Genomic DNA, 27,266 nt, shown 5'->3' with positions numbered 1-27,266 from the left:
GAAGTCAAGTGGGCCTTAGGAAGCATCACTACGAACAAAGCAAGTGGAGGTGATGGAATTCCAGTTGAGCTATTTCAAATCCTGAAAGATGATGCTGTGAAAGTGCTACACTCAATCTGCCAGCAAATTTGGAAAACTCAGCAGTAGCCATAGGACTGGAAAAGATTAGTTTTCATTCCAATCCCAAAGAAAGGTAATGCCAAAGAATGCTCAAACTACTGCACAATTGCACTCATCTCACACGCTAGTAAAGTAATGCTCAAAATTCCCCAAGCCAGGCTTCAGCAATATGTGAACCATGAACTTCCAGATGTTCAGTCTGGTTTTAGAAAAGGCAGAGGAACCAGAGATCAAATTGATAACATCCATTGGATCATCGACAAAGCAAGAGAGTTCCAGACAAACATCTATTTCTGCTTTATTGACTATGCCAAAGCCTTTGACTGTGTGGATCGCAACAAACCGGAAAATTCTGAAAGAGGTGGGAATACCAGACCACCTGACCTGTCTCCTGAGAAATCTGCATACAGGTCAGGAAACAACAGTTAGAATTGGACATGGAACAACAGACTGGTTCCAAATAGGAAAATGAGTACGTCAAGGCTGTATATTGTCACTGTGTTTATTTAACTTATATGCAGAGTACATCATGAGAAACACTGGACTGGATGAAGCACTAGCTAGAATCAAGATTGCCAGGAGAAATATCAATAACCTTAGATATGGAGATGACACCACCCTTATGGCAGAAAGTGAAGAGGAACTGAAGAGCCTCTTGATGAAAGTGAAAGAGGAGAGTGAAAAAGTTGTCTTAAAGCTCAACATTCAGAAAACTAAGATCATGGCATCTGGTCCCATCACTTCATGGCAAATAGGTGGGGAAATAGTGAAAACAGTGAGAGACTTTATTTGGAGGGCTCCAAAGTCATTGTAGATGGTGACTGCAGCCATGAAATTAAAATATGTTTACTCCTTGGAAGAAAAGTTATGACCAACCTAGACAGCATATTAAAAAGCAGAGATATTGTTTTGCCAACAAAGGTCCGTCTAGTCAAGGCTATGGGTTTTCCAATATTCATGTATGGATGTGAGAGTTGGACTATAAAGAAAGCTGAGCGCCGAAGAGTTGATGCTTTTGAATTGTGGTGTTGGAGAAGACTGTTTTGGAGAGTCCCTTGTACTACAAGGAGATCCAATCAGTCCATCCTAAAGGAAATCAGTCCTGAATATTCATTGGAAGGACTGATGTTGAAGCTGAAACTCCAATACTTTGACCACCTGATGCGAAGAGCTGACTCATTAGAAAAGATGCTGATGCTGGGAAAGATTGAAGGTGGGAGGAAAAGGGGATGACAGAGGGTGAGATGGCTGGATGGCATCACCGACTCAGTGGGCATGAGTTTGAGTAAACTCCACGAGTTGGTGATGGACAGGGAAGTGTGGTGTGCTGCAGTCCACGGGGTTGCAAAGAGTCGGACATGACTGAATGACTGAACTGACTGATGTATTAATCCCAAACTCCTAATTTAAAGACTTACTTGTTTTGAAGCTCCATTTATGGGGCTAGGGAGGATGACATGGGGAGTGATAATTCTGTTACCTCCCCCTTCATTTTTTGGGGGGTAAATCTTTTCTTACCTCTATCTGTCCCAGCTTACCTTAGAAGAATAGTGGCTGATGTGGAGATAGATATTAGTTGACTTTTCTAAAGTCCTGTAATCCTTGTCCAAGCATCTCAATATGAGGAGAAAGGTGAGTCCCAATTCTGGCTCAGCTGCAGCTGACAGCCTAGTGTACAGATTTCTCTTCTCCGTGTAGAGTCAGAAGGAAACAGTCTCTTCATCTATCCATCCATCCTTCTATCCATCCATTGATTGATTCATTGGTTCAACATGCCCAATTTTAATATGCCTGTTGTTTGGGGTATAAGGAGAATAAGACACGGCCCTTGTGGGGACAAGTCTAGTTTAGATAGGAGCAGAAGTGTAGGAAGAATGGACCTTATAGTGACCAATTTCACAGACATTTAAGGTGGCATTGAATACAAGATGTTAAAAAAAGAAAGAAATATAAGAAAGCCATCATAGGTAATGCAGAGAAGCTTTGCACGAAGGACAAAAGGCAGATATCTTTTTGTATTATATAGTTCTTCAAAATTCAGAGTTCTCTGGATTTCAGTGCTTGCTTTGAGATAAGTCTGTGGATTATTCTGCAGTGGGATCCTTGCTCATCCAGAGGTCAGCACTCAGAGGTCAACACCAACGCATTAGTGATCATCTATAACCATTCATGCAACTTATCCTGAGCCTTTAACTTGAAACTATGACTTCAAGGAAAACTCTAAGTAAGAACATCCAAGAAACATTTTTCAGCTCTAATCTCTGGTTCCAAAGTGTGGGGAGGCCATTGACTTACAAAAAAATCCTATTTTTCTTCATAGAAAGTCTGTTGTTTTAATATTTTTCTAATGATTGACATCTAATAAAATAGCACACATTTACACTGAGATGCTACCCAAGCACCCAGAGCTGAGTGACAGACTTTCTTGAATAGCAATTCACATTTAAACAGATCAACTTAAACATGTTGTTATAAAATTATTTTTTAAATTTATGTTTAATTAGAGGATAATTGCTTTACAATATTGTGTTGGTTTCTGCCATATATCAACATGAATCAGTCATGGGTATACATATGTACCCTCCCTTTTCAAACTCCTTCCTATTTCCCAAACTGTCCCACCCCTCTAGGTTGTTACAGAGCATGGGGTTTGAGCTCCCTGCTTCATACAGCAAACTCCCGTTCACTATCTGTTTTACATATGGTAATTTTTTAAAATTTTGTTTCCAAGCTACTCTTCCAATTTGTCCCAGTCTCTCCTTCCCCCACTAAGTCCATAAGTCTGTTCTCTATGTCTGCATCTCCATTGCTGCCCTACAAATAGAGTTATCGGTACCATCTTTCTAGATTCCATATATATATGTGTTAGTATATATTTGTTTCTCTCTCTCTGACTTACTTCTGTAATAGACTCTAGGTTCACCCACCTCATAGAGCTGACTCAAATGTGTTCCTTTTCGTGGCTGAGTAATATTCCTTTGTATGTATGTACCACAGCTTCTTTATCCGTTCTTCTGTTGAGGGACATCTAGGTTGTTTTTGTTTCCTAGCTATTGTAAATAGTGCTGCAATGAATACTGGGCGTACATGTGTCTTTTTCAATTATGGTTTTCCCAGGGTATATGCCTAGAAGTGGGATTGCTGGGTCATATGGTAGTTTTATTCCTAGTTTTTAAAGGAATCTCCATACTGTTCTCCATAATGGCTGATCAATTTACATTCCTACCAACAGTGCAAGAGGGTTCCCTTTTTTCCACACCCTCTTCAGCACCTATTATTTGTAGATTTTTTGATGCTGGCCATTTTGACCAATGTGAGGTGATACCTCATTGTAGTTTTGATTTGCATTTCTATAATAATGAGCAACGTTGAACATCTTTTCATGCATTTATTAGCCATCAGGGAAAGATTGGGAAGGTGATGTGATCCCATTGGACTCTCCCTGATGGTGAGGTTCTTTATTTGGGGCAACTGAGCCCTTGAAATGTGCTGGTATGACTGGTGCTGAGTATGTAATTGTAGGTAATGTAAATTAGATTAAATTTCAATTTAGACAACCATATGACATGTCTTGGAAAGTGCCCCCTAGGACATGGCCATGAAAATTAAAATGGCTTTTCTTCTCTCTTTCTCTCCTCAGCTCTCCTTTTTGTTTTGATTGCACTTTTTTTTTATTTGTCTAGAAATTACCAGAATAATTACAAATTTTCTTACTACTTCTGGCTTGCTTAATTAGTACAATGTATTTTGCATAATCATGATATCAGAACCCTACTTAAAGTTGCATACATCAAAACTCTTTCTAAGGAACATGTCTTTGCCATAAACAACTTGGAAATCACATCATCATTGTCATTACTTTCTGGGGGGAAACACCTTTACAATATTATAGTACTGCTGGATACATTAATGTAAATAAGATAACAGCAACTTCAAAAGTTTATCAGTTGTTTCCATTCCTGAAATAAAATGGTGATGAAGCATGACTTGAAACCCTGAATAGGGACTTGAAACCCTGAATAGGTCAGTTCAGTTCAGTCGCTCAGTTATGTCCGACTCTTTGCGATCCCATGGACTGCGGCATGCCAGGCTTCCCTGTCCATCACCAACTCCCAGAGCTTGCTCAAACTCATGTCCGTTGAGTCGGAGATGCCATCCAACCATCTCATCTTCTGTTGTCCCCTTCTCCTCCTGCTTTCCGCCTTTCCCAGCATCAGGGTCTTTTCCAGTGAGTCAGTTCTTCGCATGAGGTGGTATATGGTTTATCACAGGGCATTGAATATATTTCCCTGTATTATGTAGTAAACCTTATTGTCTATTCAGTCTATGTGTAATAGTTTTGTATCCACTAATCCCAAGCTCCTAATTCATCCCTCCTCCACCCCTTTCCGCTTTGGTAACTGTAAGTTTGTATTTGAAGCTGTCAGTCTGTTTCCATTTTGTAAATATGTTCAGTTGTGTTGTAGTTTAGATTTCACATGTAAGTGATATCATAGGATATTTGTCTCTCTGACTTACTTCACTTAGTATGATCATCTCTAAGTCCACCTATGCTGCTACCAGTGGCATTATTCCGTTCTTTTTTGTGGCTGACTAGTATTCCATTGTGTACCACATCTTCTCTATCCATTCATCTGTTGATAGACATTTAGTTTTCTTCCAGTTTCAGCTATTGTGGCTAGTGCTGCTGCAAACAAAGGGGTGCATGTTTCTTTTCAAATTAGAGTTTCGATCCAGCAATCCTACTCCTGGGCATGTATCTGGTCAGTAAGCATTTCTTGAGTAGTAAATGGTATCAGAACATGGAAACCACTGTTCCAACCTTAGGGAGTGGCCCAGCCCAGCTTGTCCACCTCTTAGGAATGTTAGAGGTGTTGACCAGAGAATGTTAGGACTGTGTTACTAGCCAGGTATATATTGGTAGCAATAAATGGATGAGACAGTAATGGAAAGTACTGTAGAACATTTAATATTTAATCACACTGAAGGGAACTTGGCCTTGACATCTGGCTGTAGCAGATCCAATAGTTACAACATAGTTGGAAAATGTAATCTAATTTATAGTGTGGCAGATTCAGTGATTTACATACCCTTTACAATGGCAAGCATCACTAAAATATATTTTTTTTCTCCTTTCTACCTTATAGACAGTATTGATAAACCAGGTACCTCATTGCCTACCTGGGCCATAATTCTACTTGCTGTGTCATTGTCATTGCTTTTGATCCTGGTCATTGTTCTGACTATAATATTATGCTGCTGTGTCTCCAGGACAGAGAAAGAAGGTAATTTACTTTTGTTCACATAGATTTGTGTTTTCTAATTTTTGGTACAAGCATTTGTAGTTCATTAGCTCATCCACTAATCTTTCAAAAGATACATTGGCTTTTTTTGGAAGGAAGCCTGAGCCAACCCCTCAAGAAAGACAGATCTTCACACCCTGAGAAGGTTAAGAGATGGTTGTGTGTTTATTTGCAAGGCGTGTGTGCTCAGTCATGTCCGACTCTTTGAGACCCCATGGACTGCAGCCTGCCAGGTCCCCGTGTCCATGGAATTTTCCAGGCAAGAATACTGGAGTGGGTTGCCATTTCCTACTTCATTATTTGCAAGGATATAAGGCTACTTTGATGTGTCATTCAGATTCTACGCTTTTTTTTCTTTCTAAAATAATATCTACCTATCTGAGCACATCAAAAGATTATTTTCTATTTTGCAGGATTCTGACTCTCCTTTTCTAGGTGAATATCGATGCAGTGGTAGAAAGAAAAACATGGTTTTCTGTTAATAAAAATAGTACAAATAAAATTAATAAATATATGTACACATCTTCTAAATGAAATCTTTTGAGATACTCCAAGATATGTGAAGGCAGTGGCCTTGCTTGGGGGCAGGCTCAACCGAGGGGTGAGTTAATCAATGTTGGGGTGGGAGTTAGTTCATGACTTTGGAAATAACAGGCACTTTGTTGTGTGGGCTCAGGACTACCCAAGTGGTACCTCAAGGTACCACTCAGGACTACCCAAGTGTTGAATGTGTGTCTATCTTTGTCTTTATTTCTCTCCTAAAACCTCCATATACTCCTATTTGAATATTTGAGTTTTTTTTAAAGTCAGAGGTTTGATGTTTGCCTACATGTCAGTTTGATTGTACTGTTAATTTTGCTAGCACGAGGTGATTTGGTGAGCACTTTCTGCATGTCTGCCAGGCACCATGTTATCTACCTCTTTCACTTGGAATTGCTCTCTTAGTGAGATATTTCTCATGACATCCATTGTCCTACCTTAACTAGGCTACTTGCCTAGATTTAGCTCCTGCGTGGGTTCAGTTTGTCCTTGGAGAATTACTTCTGTGCTATGCCTTTATTCAGACTTTTGTGGTGGCTCAGTCACCTGCCAATGCAGGAGACACTGGCTCGATCCCTGGGTTGGGAAGATCCCCTGGAGAGAGAAATGGCAACCCATTCCAGTATTCTTGCCTGGAGAAGTCAATGGACAGAGGAGCCTGGCGGGCTACAGTCCATGGGGTTGAAAAAGAGTTGGACTTAGCAACTAAACAATGACATACTTTTATTCTCTAGGAAACAGAAATGAAAAGTAGTGAACCCCTGTTGACCCATATTCGATGGAAATTTGTTTTTCCTTGGGAGTTTTCCTGTATGTCACAGATGCATTATTAACCCCACTGAATTTTAATAGAAACTATGGATAACTTAAATTTTAATTCAAAACAGACTAGGATTGCTTGTTGCCTTCAGATTATTATTTCTGACATTAGCTATTGTGGTATGGTTGAAGAACATTCTGGTTATTTGGACTTCTGCATCTCCTAGGCTTTTGTCTGCTCCACACCAGCCTAATAAGAAGGTCTGGTCCACATGGGTTGTGTACCCAGAGATCCTCTGATTCTTAGTTTCCTCATTTACAAAATGAGGATAAGTCCTATCCTAGAGATTGGTTGTTGCTGTTGTTGTTGTTGCTAAGTCGTGTCTGACTCTTTGTGACCTCATGGATTGTAGCCCAGACAAAAATACTGGAGTAAGTTGCCATTTCCTCCTCCAGGGGATCTTCCCGACTCAGGGATCGAACTCACATTTCTTGCTTTACAGGTGGATTCTTTACCACTGAACCGCCGTGGAAGCCCAGAGACTGGTTAGGAGAATTAAATAAATTAACATAATAAACATTTACGTGATCTGTCCTAGAGTTTATTGCTTATTTATCTCTGAAAAGCTGATTCACAATGGACACTACACTTCACTTTGACATAAACATAGAGGATCCCGCAAAGTCTTGGACTTCCACATGATAATTATTTCCATGCTTCAAACTGTTAAAATTCAAGGATTTTAAAAAGTATTTTCGGGAAACTTCCCTGGTGGTCCAGTGGTTAAGACTCCGTGCTCCCAATGCAGGTGGCACAGATTCAATCCCTGGTTGGGGAGCTAAGATCTTGCATGCCACATGGTGTGGCCAAAACAATAAGTAAATAAAAACAACAACAAAAAATATTATCTGGTGCTCCGCTTTTTTGGTACCTGAAGAATTCTCAGTGCTCTGCCTGGCTTCTGGGGACTGGCTGAGGATGCCTGGGGACCCCACTGCATGGCCTGGAGGCTTTGGGAATCCATGCTTCTAGAGCAGTGGGATCAGGGGTCCCTCTCCTTCAGACCGAACCTGACAGGAACACAGCAGCGTCCTCTATCACCAAGGGGAGGCCAATCTCTCCCCTTCAACTCAGATGAGATTGCTTCTGAGGTTCAATTTGAGGTGTCAATCAGTAATGTTGTTAGAACTGAAAATAAGTGAGAAATTAGCCAAAAAATAAGGAAAATAAATATTTTTTGGATCTTGATAAAGCAAGATGCATAGGGGCACTAGATAGGAAGGTGAAGATGCAAAGCACACTGGTTTTAGCGTCAGATGGCCTGGGTCTATTGTGGCAGCTGTGTTATTCCCCATGTTGAAATGCTAGATTCCTTCCAGCCCAAGAATCCATTGACTAAAAACACTAGCAATTTAACACGAGCTTTTGAGGGGTGGGCAGAACTGTATGAATTGATACTACTGGTACATATTGACTGAAAATGTATTTGAGAATGAAGAACTATAATGCTTAAGCAATGTAATTCCTTATCTGTTAAAAACATAGTTATACTTGTGCAATAGTATCTAGTTTGTTTAAAATATGATAATGTTAGCACTCACCTCTTGATTAAGGGAAATAACACCTTGCATAACCCTGGCATGATGTCTGGACAGGTAAGCACTGAATGACTGGCAGCAAGGACTGGGAACACAGTCCTCATGGTGAACAAATGGAGTCTCTACAACCTCAGGAATCAGATTCAGTGCTCACTAAGTACATACTGGGCACCTACTGTATTTCAGGGACCCAGGTATCATAAATACTTCTATTTATGATAGTGAACAGTGAATTCTACTTTCCTTAGGTTTGAAGTCATTTGATGGTTCACTGTTGGGGAACTAAATACCTATTGGATCACACTCAGTAATGTGAGCACTTAAAATCAGGGGGCCTATAAAAATTGATGCAATTTTATTTTCAGATAACTACCTTGATTTTGCTAATGTAATTTTGCTCCTTTTCTTTCTCTTTTTGCAGAATCTAGTTATCAAAGTGAAATAAGGTAAGTCTACGATCACGTCAATTTCCTGAAAATAAAAACAAATGAAAACCAACCCACACACACAGCTGTGGGATTTTAGGACTATATTACTCAAAATAAGGCACTAAAAGTGGACAACTCTGAAAAACACGTATGCCAATCACCAATTCATAGGGGGATATTAACTGTAGAATAAAATAGGTGGGTTCCTACTGCCTATGTTTGACTTGCTCACTTAGGAAAGTGGAGTAGATTTTTACTTGGTGTCTGGCATTTGCCACTCTTTCCACAAGAGGACACTCTGTACCATGACTGGTGCCCTCCTGCTTTAAGTCATGGCTAGGGATCTGAGGACCATTTTAAGAATCAGGCAGAGGTCCTACTGGAACTTCCAGGGCAGTGGAGACAGCGAGACCAGCTGGGCTGCCTAAGGCAATGAAGCTGACTAGACAGACAGGTTAGGAGTGTTCGCTGCTCACCCCCCCAGGGGGAGGGATGGAGACATTCCTGCCCTTCTCACAGCTGTCCAGATATAGCTGCAAGCATTTTTAAGGTAACTACATCAAGGACTTATAATAAACAGTTTAAATGTCTGCAATATTTACATAATTATAAATGCAGTCAAGGGAGGGATTTCTAGACAGTGGTGGTTTTGTTGGGAGTGTTAAAACCACATCTAGTTTTCAGTATTTTATTAGACAATTTTCATATGCATAATGCTGCAATTTAAAATATCTTCTGGCTACATGTGGTGAAGGAAGTTGTATGTAATCATCATTAGCTCATGAATGAACATCCTTTCAGGTAAATATTTGCACATACCCTTGCTTATTTCCCTTGCTTGATAATCAGTTCTTAGTGATAAAGCATAAATATTTAACAATCTTTGGATATCTACTACCAAACTTCCTTCCCCTGGGACACTGAACCAATTTTTGCTTTATTTCAGAGGCGTACTTTTTCTATGAAGGGCCAGAGAGGAAACCTCTTTGGTTTTGTGGGCCATGTGCTTTCTGTCACAGCTACTCAACGCTGTTGCTCTAACAGTAAAGCAGCCACAGACAATATGGAAGCTGACAAGTTCCAACAAAACTCTATTTATAGAAAGAGATGGGGGCCCAGATTGGGTCTGTGGGTCATAGCTGGCCACCCCTGCTTTATGTAGTCACTGGTGTCTGAGAGTAGAGTATCAGCCAGCCGGGGATTGGAGTCCATGGACGTGCCATGATGAAGTTCCATTTCTCTCCCAGGAGGGGAGTGTGTGAGCATGCAGGCTCTACACAGCCATCCTGGTGGGTATGAGAGCCATCCTGACGCGGGCACCCTCCCGGAGCCAGGGCCTGGACTTCAGCCTTGTGTTAAGTTCTTTGTGAATGCACTGGGTGGACAGTGAGACCCCAACATCCATTGCTGATGAACATTGGCTTTTTCAAATGGTCTAATTCTAGGAAATCTGCAACTATGAAGACAAGCAAAGACACTCTTGGGACAAAGTTGGAAAGTGGAAATGAAAACTATGGCTACCATTCAGATGAGCCAAGGACCATACATGAGTGGCTGGGTTTGGACACCGGTAAGACCTGGAAGGGAGAGTGTCAGAGGAGGACCTGGCCCACCGAACGCCAGACTGGCATCTGCTTAGCTGTTGGCGGTCATTATTTGGGGTGTAATTTTTAGAAGAAGTCATTCCAGAACTAGAAATAGTCTAGGAGACAATAACAGTAAAAATCCACCTATTTATCTAAAGTTAAAAGAAATTGAGGTGAAAATTTGTTTTTAAAAATAATTTTTTTCAACATTTTCTTTTTTTTTAAAAAAATTCTTCTACCTTAAAGTGTGTGAGGAGGCATTTTAATACATTGAGGGTAACTTCCCCCAAACTTCAGTTAAATCTGAAACTCAGCAAGAAATCTTTCCTTTTCAATTTGACAGTCATCATAATGGGTTGTCTTTGAAGCCACTGTCACTAGTGAAGGACAGAGGTAGGATTTGAACCAAGATTCTTTTCAAAGAAGTCGAGAGAAAGACTGTACAAATTACCCCTTAAAAGTTGGGGACTGGCCCTAACAATTTGCTGGCAAAACAAATTCCACAGGAAGATTTTTGGTTAATTGATTCTTGCAGAGATGCTCAAAACTGTTTTCTCCAGTGAGACTGGGACTCTATTCTTAGTAGCCCTGTTCTTCGCATTCTTTTGTGCCTCCCTCCTATGTATATTCCAAACTGTATGCTTGAGATTCAAAGGACTATCACCAAGCATGGACAATTTCCTCTAATAATCCCATCGTAGTCTCTTGCAAAATTTCCTGTGATAGAATATTTATTCATTAGTATTTAGAGTGATGAATCGGGTTGCTTGACCAAAATTGTGGTCCAAACTGAATCTCTCTGGCCCCTTTTTCCCACTGTGTCTATTTCCCTCCATCAGCCATTAAAACGATGGATTCCTCTTCTTTCTGAATGAGACTAACCTCTCAAGAAAGGAATCGATTTTGAGTCCTTTTGCTATATTTTTATTTCATTAGAAAGATAAATCTCTAAAAGTACGTCCCATCAAGTAAACTTTAAAAAAGCCGTTTGTGGTTAGGAATGATTGATGCCAGGGGTACTACATAAAAGTATTTCTTTATGCGTCAGAGTGGTTAGAATAGGCAGTGGGGTTTGGGTCACTTCTGGCTCTAAAAACATCTTCTTTCTGTTGCAGAGCCAGCTTCCCTTCATGACAAGTCCTCTGAAGCCAGTGTTCCAGAACAACGCAGCAGTAGGCAACCTCATCAGGTGATTCAGACCTTCTCCCCCTTTTGGACTTTTTTTTTTTTTTTGGCCATTAAACACCCTTGCCTCACGGCAGGCCATTATGTTATGTTCATGATGGACAAATATGGCATTTGCCCACCTCTGAGTCAATGGGACAGTGTTGGGGAACAGGGCCAGAACACGTAGTATCTCTCCCTGTGGAGCAGGTTTTTTGGGAAAAGACCAAAAGTGTAATTGTTGACTGGCAATATTGAGGCATCTCTGTGTGGGATGTGCAGATGGTTGTGTGAGCCTGGGGCACCAGGAAGAGCATGATTTTTTCTTTTAATTTTATTTTTTCTCAAATGTTTTTTAAAAATTAATTTATTTTAACTGGATGATAATTACTTTACAATATTGTGATGGTTTTGGTATACATTGACATGAATCAGCCACCAGTATACACGTGTCCCCCCCATCTTGAACTCCCTCCCTGCTCCCCTCCACCCTATCTCTCTGGGTTGTCCCAGAGCACCAGCTTTGAATGCGCTGCTTCATGCGTCAAACTTGCACTGGTCCTCTATTTTGCATATAGTAATATACATGTTTCAATACTGTTCTCTCAAATCATCCCACCCTCGCTTTCCCCCCACAGAGTCCAAAAGTCTGTTCTCCTTTGCTACCTTGCATATAGGATCATTGTTGCCATCTTTCTAAATTCCATATATGTGCATTGATATATAGTATTTGTGTTTCTCTTTCTGACTTACTTCACTCTGTATAATTTGCTCCAGTTTCACCCACCTCATTAGAACTCAGATTTGTTCCTTTTTATAGCTGAGTAGTATTCCATTGTGTATATGTACCACAACCTCATTATCCATTCGTCTGCCAATGGACACTTAGGTTGCTTGTATGTCCTAGCTATTGTAAACAGTGAGGGCAGAGCACAATTGATTGTAGGTATTTCTGGTTGCTAGACAACTTTTGATGGGCACTGCCCTTCCAAGGGACATTATCATAAAGGAAACCATCCATGAGGAGCTGTGGAGACACAGTTTGTCATTTTCTGACACTGAGTCAACATTGGTTATCACTCGAATGAATTAGAGTTCATAAGCAGAATACATGGTTCTTTATATCCAAAAATCATATTAAATAAATGTGTATATGTCAATCCTAATCTCCCGATTCCTCCCACCCCGTCTTCCCTCCTTGGTGTCCATAGGTTGTTCTCTGTACCTGGATTTATATATGTATATATGTTCTGTTGATACTACGTGTAAAACAGACAAATAATAAGAATCTACTGTATAGCTCAGGGAACTCTACCCAGCACCCTGTGATGACCTAAACAGGAAGGAAATCCAAAAAAGAGGAGGTATACGTATATGTGGGCTTCTCAGGTGGCCCAGTGGTAAAGAATCTGCCTGCCAATGCAGGAGACACAGGACATATGGGTTCGATCCTTGAGTTGAAAAGATCCCCAGGAGAGGGAAATGGCTACCCACTCCAGTACTCTAGCTTGGGAAATTACAATCCACGGGGCTACAAAGAGTCAGACACAACTGAGCAACTGAGCACACATGCATGTGCATATGTATGGCTGCTTCACTTTGCTCTACAACCGCAATTAACACAGCATTGTAAAGCAACTATACCCTAATAAAGATGACTTCAAACAACAAACAAAATGCAAATGTGTGTTTAACCAGGACCGTTTTCTAACTTGTGCATCTTCAAAGGAGAAGCACTTAGATGTGATTCTGCCCAAGTGTTGCCAATGGGTGTTCTCCTCTGTTAGATTTTGGGAAAGCCAGACTCACAGATTGGGGCTCCGACAGCTTGTGGATCTCACAGCCTTAGCTCTGTTTGGCCTCGGAGTTGGTACCTGTGTGAGGCACTGCGGATGAGTGCGTGCCTTCGAAGCCCCATCCTTCTATCCTGGCGTTGATGTTCACTTCAGCTTCCAGCTGGCTGCCGGCTGTAATATCCCTCCCTGCAGTTGGGACCCAGCTCCGTACGTACATCTTGCCAGAGACGTGTGCCTCCCAAGCCTGTGCAGGGAAGAGGACCTTGATAGATGCTCAGCCCCGTATCGAGAGGAGCTAAATGATGCTGTTAGCAGCAACCAAGGTAGCCAGGCGGGAAGATGTATGAGGGGTTCAAGGCACAGAAGCAGATGGATCTGTGTGACAAATTGTGAGCTTCTGGTATGAGTTTGAACTACTGCCTCAGGCTGGGTGGCAGAGAATAGAGAGGTAAAACTCTTCCCATCAAGCTGCTCCTGTGGGCACATGTATCTTTTGGTTGTAGTGATGCAACAGTTTCCCCTTCCAAAGGCCAGTCTCTTGACTTAAGAGGTGGTGGGTGAAAGGGAGCAATTGCCAGGCTGTGATGGGCCTTTCCTGTCCAGACCCCATGACTGGACCTGAGTGGGCACTGCATGCTGGTGGAGGGGCTCCCCCCGGTGTCAAGCATGGTCACCCCAAGGACACATTTAAGCCAGTCATTACTTCAGTGGCCTTTCTGGGGTTACATGGCATGTGTCCTTCCACCAGAGAAGCCACAGTGCTCAGGTCTGGGTTGGACGACGGGGCAGGGGGGAGGAGATACAGAAGGGGGTCATGTCCCATGTCCCTGATATAAAGGAGGAGAAAGGGGGGCTACGGATGTGCTTGTATACAGGAGGATGGCATTCGGAGCTCTGAGTGGACACTCAGTTCAAGGTGTTGTTTTGAAAATATACAGGGAGACATTTCATTTAGTTTGTTTTCCAATTTCTCCATCTCTTCCCTTTTTTTTTTTTTTTTTTTGATGTTCTTTCTCAAGCACAGTAGAAAAGCTTTTTCATACATAGATAAATAGTGTGTATAATATATATCTTAGAAAACTTATGAATTTTTGCCTAACTAAAAGATTTATGACATTTCGACTCACTTGTTTGACTTAGTATGAATGAAATGCTAGATTCCAATTAAAAAAAAATAGATGTGCAACAAGCAACAAAGGTTTACTGTAAAGTACAGGGAACTATAGTCAATATCTTATAATAACCTACAATGGAAAATAATCAGAAAAATAATATATGTGTGTATGTATAACTGAATCACCTTGCTGTGTATCTGAAACATTGTAAGTTAATGGTACTTTGATGAAAAATATATATGATGAAAAAATATACAGGGAGAGAAATTTAGGATGTTTCTTCTTCTTAAACATGTAACAAGTTGGATAATCTATTGGTGGAAGAAGAACAGTGGCCATGGAGGTGCTGGGCCCTGGGGGCTGGTAACACACCCCCACGCTTCTTGAAGTGTTTGTAAGGTTTCTAGGCAAGCAGGGCACCTCAGCTAGAGCACCAGGTTTCTTAAGAATCAAAGAGGATGCAAGGAAGATAAACTATTTTTGCCTGAGCTAGAAACTGACAAAAGGTTTTTAAATAGCTGGATTTTTCTAAGCAAGGAAACGTAGGACAAGCACATTTCTGAAAAGGCCCATCTTTGATCCTTAAGCAAAAGGCACCTTGCAGGTGCGGGCCCAGGCACCGTGTCCTCATTGCCCATTTGGGAAACCTGGATGTGAGGTGTACCGTGGCTTATGCTTCCCATGAGGCCCTTAAAGGAGGGAAGAACTGTGTTAGTCACTCAGTCGTGTCAGACTCTTTGCGACCCCCTGGACTGTAGCCCATCAGGCTCCTCTGTCCACGGAAGTTTCCAGACAATACTGCTGTTCAGTTCAGTTCAGTCGCTCAGTCATGTCTGACTCTTTGCGACCCCATGAACCACAGCGTGCCAGGCCTCCCTGTCCAGCACCAACTCCCAAACCCAAGTCCACTGAGTCGGCGATGCCATCCAACCATCTCATCCTCTGTCGTCCCCTTCTCCTCCTGCCGTCAATCTTTCCCAGCATCAGGGTCTTTTCCAATGAGTCAGCTCTTCGCATCAGGTGGCCAAAGTATTGGAGTTTCAGCTTCAACATCAGTCCTTCGAATGAACACCTAGGACTGATCTCCTTTAGGATGGACTGGCTGGATCTCTAGACCATTCAGGCAATAATACTGAAGTGGTAGCTATCCCTTCTCCAGGAACCTCCCTGACGCAGGGATCAAATTCTGGTCTCCTGCTTTGCAGGCGATTCTTTAAAACTGAGCCACCACAGAAGCCCTAAAGGAGGGAGGGAACAGACAAATATCATATGATATCGCAACTATGTGGAATCTACAAAATGATGCAAATCAACTTATTTACAAAACAGATTTGCAGACACCAAAAACGAAATTATGGTTACCAAAGGGGAAAGTGAGAGGAGAGATAAATTAGGAGTTAGGGATTAACAGATACACACCACTCTATATAGATACCTAACAAGGACCTACTGTAGAACACAGGGAACTATATTCAATATTTTGTAATAACCTATGAGGGTAAAACATTTCACACAAAGATGGGCTCAATAAAGGACAGAAATGGTATGGACCTAACAGAAGCAGAAGATATTAAGAAGAGTTGGCAAGAATACACAGAAGAACTGTACAAAAAAGATCTCCACGACCCAGATAATCACAATAGTGTGATCACTCACTTAGAGCTAGACATCCTGGAATGTGAAGTCAAGTGGGCCTTCGGAAGCGTCACTACAAACAAAGCTAGTGGAGGTGATGGAATTCCAGTTGAGCTATTTCAAATCCTGAAAGATGATGCTGTGAAAGTGCTGCCCTCAATCTGCCAGCAAATTTGGAAAACTCAGCAGTGGCCACAGGACTGGAAAAGGTCAGTTTTCATTCCAATCCCAAAGAAAGGTAATGCCAAATAATGCTCAAACTACCGCACAATTGCACTCATCTCACACACTAGTAAAGTAATGCCCAAAATTCTCCAAGCCAGGCTTCAGCAATACATGAACCATGAACTTGCAGATGTTCAAGCTCATTTTAGAAAAGGCAGAGGAACCAGAAATCAAATTTCCAACATCCACTGGATCATTGAAAAAGCAAGAGAGTTCCAGAAAAACATCTATTTCTGCTTTATTAACTGTGTCAAAGTCTTTGACTGTGTGGATCACAATAAACTGTGGAAAATTCTGAAAGAAATGGAAATACCAGACAACCTGACCTACCTCTTGAGAAACCTATATGCAGGTCAGGAAGCAACAGTTAGAACTGGACATAGAACAACAAACTGGTTCCAAATAGGGAAAGGAGTATGTTAAGGCTGTATATTGTCACTCTGCTTATTTAACTTATATGCAGAGTACATCATGAGAAATGCGGGACTGGAAGAAGCACAAACTGGAATCAAGATTGCCAGGAGAAATATCAATAACTTCAGATATGCAGATGACACCACCCTTGTGGCAGAAAGTGAAGAAGAACTGAAGACCCTCTTGATGAAAGTGAAAGAGGAGAGTGAAAAAGTTGGCTTAAAGCTCAACATTCAGAAAACTAAGATCATGGCATCTGGTCCCATCACTTCATGGCAAATAGATGAGGAAACCATGGAAACAGTGGCTGACTTTATTTTTCTGGGCTCCAAAATCACTGGAGCTGGTGATTGCAGCCATGAAATTAAAAGACACTTGCTCCTCGGAAGGAAAGCTGTGATCAATCTAGACAGCATATTGAAAAGCAGAGACATTACTTTGTCAACAAAGGTCCGTCTAGTCAAGGCTATGGTTTTTCCAGTATTCATATATGGATGTGAGAGTTGGACTATAAAGAAAGCTGAGTACTGAAGAATTGATGCTTTTGAATTGTGGTGTTGGAGAAGAATCTTGAGAGTCCCTTGGACTGCAAGGAGATCCAACAAGTCCATCCTAAAGGAGATCAATCCTGGGTGTTCATTGGAAGGACTGATGTTGAAGCTGAAACTCCAATACTTTGGCCACCTGATGCGAAGAGCTGACTCATTGGAAAAGACCCTGATGCTGGGAAAGATTGACGGCAGGAGGAGAAGGGGACGACAGAGGATGAGATGGTTGGATGGCATCACCGACTCAATGGACATGGGTTTGGGTAAACTCCGGGAGTTGGTGCTGGACAGGGAGGCCTGGCATGCTGTGATTCATGAGGTCGCAGAGTTGGACACAACTGAGCAGCTGAACTGAACTGAACTGATGAGGGTAAAATAATCTATGAAAAGAATCTGAAAAAGTATATGTATAGGTGAATCACTTTGCTGGAACCTGAAACTAACACAATGTTCTTACACTCCAATTTAAGCAAAAGAGGAGGAGGGCAGGAAGAAAAGGGTCCATAGAGGAAAGGGCTAGGCCTTCAGTAGTTCCCTTCCATGTCCTTGTTCCAAAGAGGACACAGTCCTTCATGTGGTCATCTGGCCCCTGGAAACCCACCAGGTGGTCAAGCTACGGCTAGTAGGAGCAGGTCCAGGCCACCTTTAGTGAGAGGTTCCTTTAGATCTTGCCACAGCCAGGCCTACAGCTGGCCTGTGTGGCTGAGTCTCCCACTCTGCTGGTGGTGGGGACCCTCCTCAGAACTTCTTAGGCCACAGAGCAAGGACGGTGCACTCTGTGCTTCCTTGCCTTGTAACTTTTCTCCATGTGCAGTGACCCCTGCTCCCTGGAGGGCCCAGGACAGGCAGCTGAGAGTCATGCAGAGCCCCGTCCCTTGTCCTTTGGTCCTGCCCTCCCCTCCGCGTGCCTCCCTCTGACTCAATCTGTTCACTTTGCTGTCTGTGTTGCTGTGGGGTATTGCCACCCACCTCAGGGGCCCAGAGCAGGTGACCAGCGAGACTCCTGTCCAAGAGCTGGCTGGTTAGACCTCAGGGTGGTTGACTCTGGATGGCACAGTTTTACAGAAAATCTGAGCTAGGCTCAGGTCCTGAGAAGCCTGTGAGTTAAACGGAGAGATCTCAGGCTGTGAGTCAGCCTGCAGCTAAAGCGTGGCCTGGGCTCCTTGCCACAGAGCTGGTTGGGTCAGATGGCTGTCCTGTGGATGGAGACAGGGCATGTGTGTGAGATCTGCTGAGGCTCCTGCCCTGGGTCAGCGGGTCTCAGAGCAGAGCCATCTTGCCTTTGACTAATGCAGCATGTCATGAGTCTACCTGTGTGTGTTCTCCCTACGCTGCCTTCTCATCTCAGCTGGTGTCTTCCTTACCCTCCACATCTTCAGGAGGTCTTAGGTAGTGGAAGGCCGGGGGCTACATGCAGTCTGGTACAGCATTATGGGGGTTCATTAAACACTAATTCCCTCTAGTGGAGAAAGTCCTCAAAACCTAGCATTATGCTGTCATGAGTAAAGTGACACCAGGAGCCTGAGTGCTTATAGACTGCTTACCACAAAGCGATCTCGACAAAAATACTATTTGACCGGAGTAGATGAGGATGCAACGTTTTGTTTCGGGTCCTTGAAGAAAGGTGCATGATTCCAGGTCAAATGGCCATCTTGCTCCTTTGTAATTTTGGTCCCTCAGGATTTCTTCAAGGCTGTCTTGTTCAAACATGATCCAGGGAAGGGGGAGCCTGAAGAATCGTGGGTGCAGTGCATAGGGCAGTCATCAGTGTGGCCTTTGGGGTACCCAGGTTCCTGGTCCCCCCACTGTGGATCTCTTGGCTCAGTCCAGCTGGTGGTGGGGCAGCCTGGGCATCTCTGCACTTTAGAGCCGGTGGAGGGGTTTCTGACACGTGGCTGGATTGAAGGGTTATTGCCTAAGACGGAAATGGCCTTGTAGGAGAGTGGGATGTTGCCAAAGATCGACTAGGCTACTTTGTCATTTCACCCTGGGCAATACATATGATTTGCTCAGAGTCCCAAGACATTCATGCTAACCGTACTGGACTGGGATTTACTGGACCGCTCTCCAGCTCCGATGCTGCCTGCACACCATGCGATTCCCAGGTGGCTCAGCGGTAAAGAATCCGCCTGCTAGTGCGGGAGACGCAGATTCCATCCCTGGATCGGGAAGATCCCCTAGAGAAGAAAATGGCAACCGGCTCCAGTATTCTTGTCTGGAGAATCCCATGGAAACAGGAGCCTGGTAGGCTACAGTTCATGGGGTTGCAAAAGAGCTGACATGACTGAGCGAATACGCAGAAGCAGCAGCAGTCTTGCTGGCATCATGTGGACCCCGCCACAAGGAGAGGAGGCCCTGGGGTCTGTGACCACACCCGCTCAGAGCTGAGCACAGGCGCCGAGGAGCAGGCTGTTTGGGGAGTTACTTTCACCCTCCCTTCAGTCCCACCCAGAGTTCTACCATCTGTATCTACATCCCCAGGCTGCTGAGAGCATCCACATGCTGTGTCCTCATCGTGCATCACCAGGCATGATTTTAATTACAACCTATGCTCAGCAGTTACCGGAACAGGAGCCTGGATCCTTAATACTTTGTGTGTGTGTGTGTTAGTCACTCAGTGGTGTCCAACTCTTTGTGACCCCATGAACTGACCCCAGGCTCCTCTGTCCATGGAATTCTCCAGGCAAAAATACTGGATTAGGTCACCATTTCCTTCTCCATGGGATCTTCCCAAAACCAGGGATTGAACGCGGGTCTCCCACATTGTAGGCAGATTCTTTACTGTCTGAGCCGCCAGAGAAACACTCTTCATACTTTGAGTGAGTGAGTGACAGTCGCTCCATCATGTCCCACTCTTTGTGACCCCATGGACTGTAGCCTGCCAGGCTCCTTTGTCCAGGAAGGGGTAAAACCCTATCTGCCGTGGCACCAGCCCCTGTAACTCTCGCTCCTTCGACACCCTCCCTGTTAAGGTGCAGAACACCGGAGGCCTGCACTGCCATGGGAAAGTCAGCATAGCTGTCGTGGGGAACCCCTTTTTTCAGATCCCTGGCTGTCTCTGGTTCTTTCGGTGTTGATGGTCCTTGAGGACTTCAGAAGGGGTTGAGGGCTCAGCTCTGGGGCAGTGTCACTGGGGACAAGCTGTGGGCTGGAGGTTGCCTCCACATAAGACCAGCCACTGTGGTCTGGAGCTACTAGGGGCCATGGTTGGTGTAGGTCAGGTCCACTGGGAGTCGAAGGCTTTTAAACCAAGGGAACTGGCCCCCGCTAGCCTCCTGGAGCACCTCCCATGCTCATCCCCACCTCTCAGCCCACTGCCCTGCCGGGTCCCCCCGAACTTGGGACTCCTCTACCTGGGGCTGAGAAAGTCCTTATTACTGTCACAACTGGAAGAGATGGGGGGTATTTTTCCTGTATTCTGGGTCCCAAAGAATGTTCACTGAGCATGGAGATGAAGCTGGCACCTAGAAACACGTTAGTCTGGGTACCAGTGGACTGAGTACCTCTCTCCTCAGGACAGAGACTCACTTCGGGGGCTTGTTAAAATGCTCCCTCCTGAGTCTCTTCCAGACTTTCTGGGCCAGAATCTCTGGGAGATATGGCTGAAGAATGGACATTTTTACTGTGCTTCTGGGCAATCTGCTTGGAAGAAAATTGTTTGTGGCTCAGTGTGAAAACATAACAGACACGCATTGCATTGTTCCTAAGGGCACGTCATCCCTGAGTTTCGGAGCTTCACTTACATCTGTGCATTTGGAATGACCTGTGTTCATGACCCCACGCGGGGAGCTTGCTGCAGGGCACAGAGGATTCAAGATGCTTGTTGGGGGCTGTGAAGAGGGTCACACGGAAGTGTCCTGATGTTGAAACACTCCATAACCATGAGGCATCATAGTTGGGGAACACTTTTTAAATCTCCCGTGTTTTATGTGGGTCCGAAGACACAATGCTTTCAATATGAATGAATAAAAGAGGATTTTAGGCTGTAGAAATCCCAGATCATGCACTAAATTTTAGGAAGCCTCAGAAGGTAAAAACCTCAGAAGGTAAAAAAAATGCAAATTTCAAAATTTGCATTAATCAAAACATGACACTTTTCTTCCTGATTATTTCTATTCTGGTTGCATCTCCAGTTAAATTATATAACACTGATGTTATTTTCCAGACAAGAATTTCTGTTGATGGGGTACAGTTAATGTAGGTGTCACTGTCCATTAATTCATTAGCACAAAACTGATGAAGTCAGAAATTTCTTCCTGAAAATTGCAGTCAATGAGAAAGGAAAGCTTCTTTTATTTGGATACAAAACCATGGGATTTGCAAATATTTCTCATCATGATGAATATTTAAAACAAACAATCCTCCTTTTCCTCTCCTTGACTCACTGGCAGTCCATTTTTTTCTGGTTATTTCAGGCAATTCTGTGTCTTCCCTTCCAAGTCTGTTAGTTTGGGGGGATGAACTTATGAATAATTTGAAACCTGGGTTATGTCTTCCCTGCTTATCTCTTCCGTACTGAGACCAACAGAAATAAACTTGATAAATTTAGAAAACAACATTGGTTGGTGCAACCATGTCATGGGGAAAAGGCAAACAACAGCAAAATCCCAAGCATCATCACAACAGAAGCACCATCCTTGTGGCACGATGTAGCCCCGTCAGCCACAAGATTCTCCTTGTGTGACCGGGAATCAATGAATTAAGACCAGGAGTCAGAGTGGTGCCATCCGCAAGACTTGCTGCCTTTCCATTGTGACGTTAATTATTCATGGTGCCCGGTTACATTATTTAAGATGTTAAATGCAGCTCCAGGGCCCTGCAGTCTGAGCCAGCATCTTCAGGATGGGCAGGAAAATACCCTGCATGTAATTTATTTTTTATTTTATTTTTTAAAACCTTCTTATTTTGCATTGGTGTATGCATGTGTGCTGTCACTTCAGTCGGGTCCGACTCTTTGCAACCCCACGGACTGTAGCCCGCCAGGCTCCTATGTTCATGGGATTCTCCAGGCAAGAATACTGGAGTGGGTTGCCATGCCCTTCCTTCTCCATGGGGTCCTCTGGGCCCAGGGATTGAACCTGCATCTCTTACATCTCCTGCATTGGCCAGCGGGTTCTTTACCACTAGCACTACCTGCGTAGACAATTAACTATGTAGTGATAGTCTCAGGGGAACAGGGAAGGGACTCAGCCATACATATACATGTATCCATTCTCCCAAAACCCATCCTCCCATCCAGGCTGCCACATAACATTGAGCAGAGTTCCCTGTGCTATACAGTAGGTCCTTTTTGGTTATTCATTTTAAAGATAGCAGTGTGTACATGCCCATCCCAGATGCCCTAGCTGTCTCTTCCCCCTATCTTTTCCTCTGCAACCATAGTTTGTTCTCTAAGTTTTTGAGTGTGCTTCTGTTATGTAAGTTCATTTGAATCATGTCTTTTAGATTCCATGTCTAAGGGATGTCATGTGGTATTTCTCCTTCTCTGTCTCACTTATTTCACTCAGTATGACAATCTCTAGGTCCATCCATGTTCCTGCAAATGGCATTATTTCATTCTTTTTAATGGCTAATATTCCATTGTATTATGTACCTCCTTTTTTATCCATTCTTTTGTCGATGGACATTTAGTTTGCTTCCATGTCTTGACTATTGTAAACAGTGCTGCAGTGAACACTGGGATGCGTGTATCCTTTCAGATCATGTTTTTCTCCAGATATACTGCGTATATTCTAACAGGGAAACACTCTTCCACAAGCATTGGCCCCTTGGAGGAGTGAGTGTTCTGCTTGGGAGCACATTTCAGAAGGGGAATGTAAGAGCCAGGAGGAGGAGGAGATAGATGGGTGATCTACATGGAGTCAGCTCATCAGTTTTGCTCCTTTCCTTTAGGAAGGAATGTGTTATTTAAAGAAGGTTGAAAATATTTTATATTTTCACAAAATGGTGAGAATTTGGAATATTAAAAAACAAAATCATGAATTTTTGCTGTAATTTACCTTCATACACATTCTAGATTCCTTGAATTGGATCTCTCTTTAGGCCCTGAATTTGGGAAATGTCTAGAGTGTTGTACTGAAAATCATGAAGGGCACATGCTAATGTTGTATTCCTCTCTACATCCTCATTTTATCTTTGCTGATAAGTGGAGCTTTCTTCTCAAATGTGCCTTTTATGGTGATCTCAAGCAACTCAATTCATCCTTTTTTTTCCTTTGTCTTCAGGAGTCTAATCACCACCAACTGGGCCCAGCAAATCACCCACCAGTTTCCTTTAACATGGGCAGTCCTAAGAAGGTCAGGAATGTGACTTTGGTATAGTACAGACATCCCTTTGGCTTAACATGGCTCTTGACTGAAGACCTACATCTCACTGCTCACAATGTCATCATCGCTTACTGTGATGTCATCACTGCCGTCATTCTAACGCTGGGCTCCCACTTTGCAGCATGACCTGGAAGAAGCAGTGTTTTCATCATCAGAATGGATATTTTATTTTGAGAGAAGGACTCCATTTCCCCAGCTTCTAAAGTGGAATTTGACTTTTAAAATATTTCAAGATTTCAGCGAATTCCATAGTTACTAAGTAAAAGTTGCACATTCATTATGATAATGCTTCTCATCACTCAACACTCCTGCTTGCTAACCCAACAAATGGCAGATATGTCTACATCCCATTGTGACGTTTAAGAGGTCTTTATTATCTACAGTCTCTTGAAGATAATATTTATGATCCAACCAGTCCATCCTAAAGGAGATCAGTCCTGGGTGTTCATTGGAAGGACTGATGCTGAAGCTGAAACTCCAATACTTTGGCCACCTCATGCAAAGAGTTGACTCATTGGAAAAGACCGTGATGCTGGGAGGTATTGGGGGCAGGAGGAGAAAGGGACAACAGAGGATGAGATGGTTTAATGGCATCACTGACTCGATGGGCATGAGTTTGAGTAAACTCCGGGAGCTTGTGATGGACAGGGAGGCCTGGCGTGCTGCGATTCATGGGGTCGCAAAGAGTTGGACACGACTGAGCGACTGAACTGAACTGAACTGAACTATGTGGGTGTTATTGCATATTATCTGTGGGAAAAAAAGAGGATTAAACATTAGGATCCATCAGATGACTGAAATTGCCCAGAAAAATCATTAGTTGTAGGTTATAAATAATATTACATTCTAAAGCAGAAGTGCACCTTGAGAAATATCTTATTATTGGATATTGACATGAAGACATTCATTTTTATCTGCTCCCTTATCAATCTTGTTCTCATGTCCTCAGATGAGTTAGATGTGGATTTTGCTGTTTGGGGGATGTATCTCCAGCCATGAACAAACTGGATATGGGCAATAACGTTCTCTCATAAATAAAAGGGAAGACACCAAAAAACCTTTTATTGTTCTTCTTAACTCTTTACTATTTAAATGGTTTAAATAATCATAGAGTTTAAGAACCAAGAAACAAAACAGGAGACCTCTATTAAAAATTCCTTTTTCATTTTCCATGTAGAGATTCACAGTGTATTTTGCTGATGACCCCATTTCTTCATATTTAACGTAGAGGTTGGCCTATGATTTGACTGAGCTCTGCACTGGTTGGTGCAGATTACTGCGATGTAGTAATTAGCAACTCCCCTGAGCCCCCCAGGCCCAACCATGCTATTGTCAAGATAGAATTTGACTTTTCAGAAGTATTAGGATTTTATGGCACCCCACTCCAGTACTCTTGCCTGGAAAATCCCATGGACAGAGGAGCCTGGTAGGCTGCAGTCCATGGGGTCGCTAAGAGTTGGACACGACTGACTGACTTCACTTTCGCTTTTCACTTTCATGCATTGGAGAAGGAAATGGCAACCCACTCCACTGTTCTTGCCTGGAGAATCCCATGGACAGAGGAGCCTGGTGGGCTGCCGTCTATGGGGTCGCACAGAGTCGGACATGACTGAAGTGACTTAGCAGCAGCAGTGAATTCCTTAGAGTTACCTGGTAAAAGACACACATTCATTGTGATGATGATGTTTCTTATCATACACTCCTGTGTGCTAGTCTATTCACAAAGAAGTCTCTACAGGCAGACCTCAGAAATGTTGTAGGTTTGGTTCCAGACCACAGCAATAGAGCAAGTCACACAATTTTTTTTTTTTGGATTCCCAGAGTATGTGAAAGTTATATTTACATACACTGTAGTCTATTGAATGTGCCTTTGTGTTATGTCTAAAAGAACAATGCACACATCTTAATTAAAAAAATATCTTCTTGCTAAAAAATGCTCGCCATCATATGAGTGGTCAGTGAGTTGCAAGCTTTCTGCAAGAGTCACATCAGAAATCACTGATCACAGGTTATCAATTGAAAAAAAACTACCCAACCTAAAAACAGAGAATTTTTTAATTTGGCAAATTTTCTAAAGCCATCAAGCCTGGAATGCAGCCTCCTACTGAGCTCTGAGGAACTGCTCCCAAGAGGTAAGGGAGGAGACAGGATATGGAGGAGTTTTTGCAACAGTGACCAGATAGTCATCAAAAGATGACCGTTAATTAAAGAAAACCAGACATCTCAAGTTAAGCAATTCAGTGTTTTTCTATGTACGGGGAGATACAAGAGCCTGTGCTCGCTGAAATCATTCATTTTCTGTGCATCTCAACTGTCTGGAGCCAGGATCTTGTTCTCTCCTATCCTGGGTCCCCTCAGGGCTCATCTTCAGGGCCGACTGCAGTGGCTGATGGCTTGATGGCCACAGTATCCTTTGTTTGCTGATATGGCAGGCGACATTTTACATCCACAACTGCAGCAAGTATAATAATAATGAAAGTTTGAAATACTGTGAGAATTACCAAACTGTTGACACAGAGACAGGAAGTGAGCAAAGGCTGCTGGAAAAATGGCACTGATAGACTTCTGCTGGGTGTCACAAACCTTCAGTCTGTAAATACAATATCTATGAAGCACAATAAAGCAAAGCATAATAAAATGATGTGTATCTGTATACTATCATGATATAAAATACTTTTTTTTTATCTTAAATTACAGTCAGCCCCTACCCTGGACCCTCTTCTATGAATTGATGACTAACTCAAGGGAGATTTGCTGGCACAACATGGGACTGTGTTCTGCTCTGTACCTGTTCTGAATGGCTGGTTCCCATATATTATCCATTCTGATTGGTTGATGTACTTACAAATATCCTTTCTGATTGGGTGGTTCCCATGCACTATGCATTCTGATTTGTTGGTGTACCTAGACTAATTATTCTGATTGGTTGGCTCATCTACCCTGTCCATTCTGATTGGGTGGCTTTCCTGCTTTCAGTTCAGTTCAGTTGGGTTGCTCAGTCATGTCTGACCGTTTGCGACCCCATGGACTGCAGCACTGCCATGCTTCCCTGTCCATCACCAACTCCTGGAGCTTGCTCAAACTCATGTCCATTGAGTCGGTGATGCAATCCTACCATCTCATCTTGTCATCCTCTTCTCATCCTGCCTTCAGTCTTTCAGGTTGTCAAATACTTTGAATATCACCACTACTTAGAAGATCCTGAAAAAAATACCTCTTATAAGACTGTGTCCCTAATGTGACGGAATTGGTCACCTATGTTCTTGAAGGGTGAAACTAAAAGTGCAAAATTTCAGAAAGCCATGAATATTGCTATATCACTTTCCCGAGAGTCCTTTCAATGAGAAACATTAAATGTTTTTAATGAGAAACATTAATTGCCAATACAACTGCTTAAAAATGAGACTCTTGTTTATTATCAAGACTTCTTTACTTCCTGTCAACATGATTCTGTCTCCCGCCTCCATCCCTGAATGAGAAAGAATAAAGACCAGAGTGTTCAGGAGACCCTTTAAGCAGAGCTGTTTGATGAGTGAATTCTGTATTTTCCACTTCATGGTTTGCTTTCCTTAAATTGCCACAGAATTTGGATCCTGGGACAAGGCAAATATTATGTCATTTATGCCTTTTGTAGCCTCTACAGAATCTAGCATTCTGTAGGCATTGAGTAAATACTGACATCAAATAAGTCAATATTGAGAAAGATAG

The 27,266-nt window shown here is 42.8% G+C and overlaps 1 protein-coding gene across 4 annotated transcripts in view; it reads left to right on the top strand.

Annotated features, from left to right (window-relative positions):
- IGSF5 (immunoglobulin superfamily member 5) overlaps window positions 1–27,040 on the top strand; it is a 56,351-nt gene extending 29,311 nt beyond the window's left edge. The window contains exons 6-10 of one of the 4 annotated variants that reach the window (XM_061167558.1): window positions 5,268–5,405; window positions 8,743–8,767; window positions 10,195–10,319; window positions 11,451–11,524; window positions 23,457–27,040. In XM_061167558.1, coding sequence (XP_061023541.1) covers window positions 5,268–5,405; window positions 8,743–8,767; window positions 10,195–10,319; window positions 11,451–11,524; window positions 23,457–23,552 — 458 coding nt within the window. In that variant the 3' untranslated portion in view covers window positions 23,553–27,040. The remainder of the gene's footprint in view (window positions 1–5,267; window positions 5,406–8,742; window positions 8,768–10,194; window positions 10,320–11,450; window positions 11,525–23,456) is intronic. The other 3 variants (XM_061167557.1, XM_061167559.1, XM_061167560.1) reach the window with 3 other exon arrangements.
- Window positions 27,041–27,266: the final 226 nt, after the last annotated feature.

This window comes from Dama dama, chromosome 19, assembly GCF_033118175.1.
Source record: "Dama dama isolate Ldn47 chromosome 19, ASM3311817v1, whole genome shotgun sequence".
NCBI lineage: Eukaryota > Metazoa > Chordata > Mammalia > Artiodactyla > Cervidae > Dama > Dama dama.
The sequence above is the reverse complement of the archived record's forward strand: the minus strand, read 5'-3'. Positions and strand labels throughout refer to the sequence as shown.